The sequence below is a fragment of the Salmo trutta genome, chromosome 24 (assembly GCF_901001165.1).
Source record: "Salmo trutta chromosome 24, fSalTru1.1, whole genome shotgun sequence".
Classification (NCBI taxonomy): Eukaryota; Metazoa; Chordata; class Actinopteri; order Salmoniformes; family Salmonidae; genus Salmo; species Salmo trutta.
Window position 1 is genome coordinate 25,551,119 of NC_042980.1, and position 7,257 is coordinate 25,558,375.

Genomic DNA, 7,257 nt, shown 5'->3' on the forward strand with positions numbered 1-7,257 from the left:
GGAGCGAATACATGTTTATTTAACACACTAGAATTAAACATGTACACAAAATCAAGGAAAAACTGCCAATACGTTACGTGCTCAAATAACGAGACAACAACCCACAAACATCGTGGGGGAAAAGGAACTTAAATGTGATTCCCAATCAGACTTCACAAGCGACAGCTGTCTGATTGGGAAATCACCCCCGAGCCCAACATAGAAATAAAACACAAAGAAAGGCTATAACCAAAACATAGAAAATAAAGCATAGAAATGCCACACCCTGACCAAAATAGCAGAGTTCACCTGGTCAGGGCGTGACAGTACCCCCCCTCCAACGGTGCGTACTCCCGGCGCACCAAACTAAAGTCTATTAGGGGGGGGACCCGGGTGGGCGCCTCACCCTCGGTGGAGGCTCTGGCCCCGGGCGTGTTTCTCCCCCTGCCTCCACCCTAGCCCTACCCCTCTGGCCCGGACTGGACCACTGTGGAGCGGCATGCTCAGGCTCCGGAGCGGAGCCGTCGACCGGAACATGATTGGGCACCGGTGGACCAGACATGGGCCGTGCCGGACTGTGGACACGCACCGTGGGCTTGGTGCGGGGAACAGGAACGGGCCGGACAGGACTGTGGACACGCACCGTGGGCTTGGTGCGGGGAACAGGGACGGGCCGGACAGGACTGTGGACACGCACCGTGGGCTTGGTGCGGGGAACAGGGACGGGCCGGACAGGACTGTGGACACGCACCGTGGGCTTGGTGCGGGGAACAGGGATGGGCCGGACAGGACTGGGGACACGCACCACTAACCTGGTGCGGGGAGCAGGGACGGGCCGGACAGGACTGGGGACACGCACCACTAACCTGGTGCGGGGAGCAGGGACGGGCCGGGCCGGACTGGGGACACGCACCACTAACCTGGTGCGGGGAGCAGGGACGGGCCGGACAGGACTGGGGACACGCACCACTAACTTGGTGCGGGGAGCAGGGACGGGCCGGACAGGACTGGGGACACGCACCACTAACCTGGTGCGGGGAGCAGGGACGGGCCAGACAGGACTATGAACACGTACTGGTGACCTGAAGCGTGGAGCCGGTTTAGCCACTCGTCCTGGCTGGATGCCCATCCTAGCACGGCATGTGCTGGGCATGTCCACCGGACGCACTGGGCTGTGCGGGCGCACTGGCGACACAGCGCGCAACTCTGCATACCATGGCTTGGTGCGGGGAGCAGGGACGGGCCGGACAGGACTGGGGACACGCACCGTGGGCTTGGTGCGGGGAACAGGAACGGGCCAGACAGGACTGTGAACACGCACTGGTGACCTGAAGCGTGGAGCCGGTTTAGCCACTTGTCCTGGCTGGATGCCCATCCTAGCACGGCATGTGCTGGGCATGTCCACCGGACGCACCGGGCTGTGCGGGCGCACTGGCGACACAGCGCGCAACTCAGCATACCATGGCTCCTCCTCCAGATCTTCCCTCTGCAGGTCCTCAATCAAACGCCTCATCTCCTTCTCTTCCTCCGCCGTCATCCCCCACGAGAGCAGTGGTCTGGGCTCTTCCTCTGCCCTTCCGGACCACCCCATTAGCCCCCCCCCTAAATTTTCTTGGGGCTGTTTTCCGGGCCTCCTCGACCGCCGCCTGCGACTCCGTCTACCGGCTGGCTTTTCCTCCTCGACCTGGGAGTCCGTCCGCCAGGGTCCTTTCCCCGACATGATCTCCTCCCAGGTCCAGAACTCCTTTCCCTCGCGAGCCCATCTCTCGCGCTCCTTTTCTTCCCGCTGCTTGGTCCTGGTTCGGTGGGTTGTTCTGTAATGTTTGTCGTCGGGAGACGAGGAAGTGGACCAAAACGCAGCTGGGAGCGAATACATGTTTATTTAACACACTAGAATTAAACATGTACACAAAATCAAGGAAAAACTGCCAATACGTTACGTGCTCAAAGAACGAGACAACAACCCACAAACATCGTGGGGGAAAAGGAACTTAAATGTGATTCCCAATCAGACTTCACAAGCGACAGCTGTCTGATTGGGAAATCACCCCCGAGCCCAACATAGAAATAAAACACAAAGAAAGGCTATAACCAAAACATAGAAAATAAAGCATAGAAATGCCACACCCTGACCAAAATAGCAGAGTTCACCTGGTCAGGGCGTGACAACATATGTATTTTGAAATATTGCCTTGGAATATCAAAGTTATACAATTACAAATTGCAATGCAGCTTCCTTCACCTGCAGTGTCCATTTTCAGACTCACAAGTTGACAGTTAACCTGTGGATAATGCAGAAACAGAGTCAGTGAAAACATTCCACACAAGATGAAGAATTAGGGGTTTATGTTCATGAACATCAAATTGATACTTACAATGCAGATTCCTTTACCTCCAGTGTCCATTGCAGACTCACCTGTAGATAGCTAATGCAGAGAGAGAAAGTCAGTGAAACAATTGCACACAAGATGAAGAATAAATAAATGGTTTATTGTTCATGAACACATTTTAACTTCATTGAGGACTAGCTAGCTTACTGATACAAAATACTACTTACATTGGCAGGGGTCTGTCCATAGGCAGCTGAGGCTCCCAATTCTAGCTAGCAAATTCTATCAGAGGCACCCGGGTCACTAAAGCTAGCTAAGTTAGCAAGCAACACATTGCTTGGCTAGCCAAGAAGATTTAACAATAGCTTTGGCAATTAAAGTATTGTATATCTAATAAATACATGATATTAACTCTACTGAACTCTACTCAACTTTAATTTTCAAAACTATTTTTACCTTGGTCTGTCACACTGCACATTGGTGGCAAGCTAAAAAAGGAGCTAGCTCTGTTAGAAATCTTGATTAAATTTCTTGCTTGCAGTTTAATAAATTATCTTCCTCTGTCACCCAACATATTTTAAATCAATGTTATGAATGTATAATCAAATAAAATGCCGTTATCCACAAGAAAGCTTTTTGGTGGTGACAGCTGCTCTTTTCCTTCTTCTGAAGAAAACTCAGAATGGTAAGGGCTGCTCTGCCCGTTGGAGGCCTGGCTGGGGCTGTGGCTTGGGAACATTTCAAATTGTGATTGACAGCTCAGTAAAATATATTTTAAAATATATTTACAAATATGTTCTATGTTCAAGTGTCTTTTTGAACTAATCACCTAATTTATGTTTACTATGCTTCATAAGTGGCAGGTAGGCTATACCTCAATAGCTGCAGAATGTATTTTCAACTACAACTCAAATATGATCCAACTTTTGCAGGCAAAACAGCACTTTGGGAACCTAATGCTAATGTACCAAAGATCAGTAGAGACTCAACATTATCTTTGGGGTAGAGAAGGTTGTGACTTGTGAGTTGTGGGTATATATTTTACACATATATTTTACAAACATATCTACATATATTTAATTTATTTACATATTTGATAAATACATTTTCCCAATATATTGAAATATATTTATATTTTATTGAAATATATTCCAATATATGATTTTTCTGTAAGGGGGAAAAGAGGAGTTCAGAGAGGAGAAGTGTTTGTGAGAAAGTAGCTATAGGGTGGAGGGTACACAGCGTGAGAGTCTGTTTTCCTCAGTGAGTGCTGACTACACACATGCAGACCACCGCTGAGACTGAGAGATCAGGTGGGGAAGGAGGGTGATGAAGGAGGGTAGAGACCACTCACCCACAGGAGGGGTGAGGACAGGGGGAGATTGCAGGAAGAGAGGGTAGGAGAGAGAATGGGGGAGGAGGGAAGAGGAGGGACGAGAAAGTTCACGGAGGGGACTCTCTTCTCGCTTGAACCAATACTCTTGAACACTCCCTTAAACCAAGTACCAACACACAGGAGTATGTATTAAACCTATTTGTCCCCCTGTGTCTCTCTCTACAGAAACAGTTTGTGTACCAGGCGTTACCTATACCACAGCAGTGTATACTGTATATGAAAACCTCTCTCTTCTGTCTACTCTCTCTCTCTCCTTGTGTCTCTCTCTACAGAACCAGTTTTTGTACCAAGACCCTAGTTTCGGCATGGAAGACATGTTGGGTACCATGGGGACCATCCCACGGGTGCTGTCCCTGTCTGTAGTCCCAGGGTGCAGGCCCCCAGGGGACCAGTCTGCAGGGGGGCAAGGCGGCAGTGGCCAAGAGGACAAACGCTTCGAGGACCAGCGCTGTAACGGCACCCTGAGGAAGCAGGCCTCACCCCGGCCCGCGGGACCTCCAGGACAAGGTGGAGCCCCAGGTGACACCTCTTTTAGCAGTTATTTTAACTTCCTTGATTCTTCATATATTTTGTCTATATTTTGTCTTGTTTGTTTGTATTATTTTGCCTACGCAGATCATTGCCTTGAGATTCCTCTGTAATGAAAAGTGCTATAGAAATGAATTGTATTATTATTATTTAGCCTCAGGTCCAGGGGAGGACAGCAGTGGACAGCGTTACAGTGCAGACCCCACCATCATGCTGGGGGAGAGAGGAGCTAGAGGAGACACAGACCAGGATGGATACCTGACCGCCATGAGGGAGAAGGCCTCCTCAGGTACAACATGTCTTCACTATTCAGTGTTTTCCTCAGGTAATGTCATGTACAACAGGAAGCACTTCTTAACTGTTTATGATGTCTTGTCTGCTTTGAAAAAGCTTTTATCCATAGCAACACACTTTGGTTTTTGTTGTATTTTTCTACTTTGCAATAACTGTTCCAGTTAGAAAGAAGATAAAAGTTCAGAAATGCAAAAATAGGTGAAAGACTCTTCTGATCCTTTAAAGTGAGCCTCATCTGTTACCAGGGGGGTGTACTGTTCTGTAGTGTAGCTAGTGATGTCAGAACCAGGTTTCATCATCTCCTCCTCTTCCTCACCCTTTGATCCAGAGAGCTGTAAAGACGAACGCCTAGAGCACAACACATCGCACACACGTACACACTCACACACGCACACATGTACATGCACACACACACACTATCGTACACACACACATTCGCACACATAGAGGCATGTCAGAGGCTGAGGGCACACTAGTGAAGAGATCAGTGAGATCAAAATATACCAAACCTTCTGTTCATCCTGAAAGCCTCTAACCTCTCTCTCTCTTACTTTCTTTTTCTCTTTCTTTTTTCTCTTTCTTTTTTCTCTTTTTTTTCTTTCTTTGTTTCTTTCTTTCTCTCTTTCTTTTTCTCTCTCCTTCCCCTCTGTCTCTCGTTCTTTCCCCCTCTCTAACAGACTATCTCAACCCCGTGGAGGAGAACCCGTTTGTGACGCGCCGGAGGAACGGAGACACTCTGACCCTGGACAGCTGTAACCCCTACCAGGTGGACTTTTTTATGACTATTTGGACTATGGACTTATGGACTATTTGCTCCTAAATTTATATACAGTTTTCTACTGTTGTCGACATTGCCCCCCTTTTTTCTACTTTGATGTGTTGAGTGTAGTGACCTCATGTTATTCCTTAGGAGTCTAAGTCGTTGTTTTATGATATGTACTACCCAAACACATAGAAGTGTTTTAAGATAGTCCATGTTATTACTATCTAGCTATTTGAATGCACTTTAACTAAACTTTGACTTGACAGGTGGCCCCCATAGGTCCCCAGCAGGCCAGCTCCGGCCCCAGAGTGGATGACGAATACGTCAACGAGCCCCTCTACCTCAACACCTTCCACAACCCCGGAGGACCAGGGCCAGGAGAGGGAGACTACACCGATTATACCCTGAAAAAGAACGGAGTCCCTGGGGGACACAACCCTATCCTCGCCACCCTTACCAGCCAACCAGGCGCCACTGGCGTCACTGCTGGCCAATCAGGCACCACCCAGGCAGGGAACCCCTCCCACAGCGTCCAGGCAGCCAACGCCCACGCTGTCTCCGCACAACCGGGATACGCTGCACCGCCGGGGTCCGGCCACCCAGGACACATCCTGCACCCAGGTCACCATTCCCACCCCGGGTACACCCTCCACCCCGGTCTCACAGGCACCATCATGGTGGACAAGAAGACCAGACAAGACAAGAACAAGACGTTTGACAATCCAGAGTACTGGCAGCATAGCCTCCCTCCCAAGGCCACCCTGCACAACCCCGAGTACCTGCAGGACTGCAGCACGCGCTTCTTCTACAGGCAGAACGGACGTATCCGGCCGGCCGTGGCCGAGAACCAGGAGTACCTGACAGAGTTCGCCCTGAAACCCGGGACCGTGCTACCGCCCCCGCCCTACAGACAGAGGAACACTGTGGTGTAACGTGGAGTAGTGAGGAGGACTGGGTGAGAAGAGGAGGGAGACAAGGGGAGGAGGAGGAGTGAGGGGGATGGACAGAGGAAGAAGGGCAAGATCGGGGAGGATGGGAGGAGGAGAGAGGACTGAGTGTGAGAGGGAGGAGGAGAGAGAAGTGAAGACAGGAAGGAGGAGGAGTGGGCAGTCCCTCTCACGCAGTATTTACGTATCAATGTATCAACCTTGGTTCCCTTCACCAGCACTGGACTGACACGTCTATGTCTGTCTGTCTGATTACAGTAACATTACACAGAAATATCACAGTAATATTATTGTAATATACAAAATGCTGAGAGCCTCCTACCACCCATGAACCCAGGACTGATGAGCACCTCTCTGTCTGTATCTATCTCCTTTATACTGGATTACAGTAACATTACAGTAATATTACAGTAATATACATACTGCTGAACCCAGGACTAATGTGCACATTGCCAGCCTCCCCTTCCACTCAGCCCCTCTTAGCCAACCTTAACTCCTCCTCTACCACACCCACTACTCTCCCTCAGCTCCGCCTCTTCAGTGTTGATCACACAAACAGGCGCCACCCACTCCTGGGAAACGGTGGACCTCTCTCTCATGTGACTTTGTCCTCTTCCTGACTCCAACTTTTTACTCCCTTAGACTCCAGCTTCACCAACAACATCATCAACAACAACAACAACAGCAACAACAAAAACAACAACAACATCAACAGCAGAACGCTAAAGGAACAGTGACATGTAATGACTACTGACAGACAATAACAGCCTCCCCCAGAAAAACCCTCTACAAGACTATTGTAGCCAAGAACAAGGAACTCGAAGTACTTACAGTAAATTGTTTGCTCATTATCTTACCTACACTATTTTATTAGTAAGAAAAATACAGTAATTCCCAGTTGATACACTACACTTGGAGCACCACATTTTCCAACTGGGTTCATTTGTAGCAATCCACCAACAACACGTACAGTAATGTCATGAGAACTGTTGGTGTGCAGGACAGCAGGTTCATATAAGA

General features: G+C 49.1%; 1 protein-coding gene across 1 annotated transcript in view; it reads left to right on the forward strand.

The window, feature by feature from the left end:
- Positions 1-6,282, forward strand: part of LOC115160978 (receptor tyrosine-protein kinase erbB-4) — a gene marked incomplete in the record, with an annotated part of 167,370 nt that extends 161,088 nt beyond the window's left edge. The window contains 4 exon segments of the mRNA XM_029711599.1: positions 3,978-4,224; positions 4,388-4,522; positions 5,205-5,293; positions 5,557-6,282. Of these exon segments, the coding sequence (XP_029567459.1) occupies positions 3,978-4,224; positions 4,388-4,522; positions 5,205-5,293; positions 5,557-6,222 (1,137 nt within the window).
- Between the last annotated feature and the right edge of the window lie 975 nt (positions 6,283-7,257).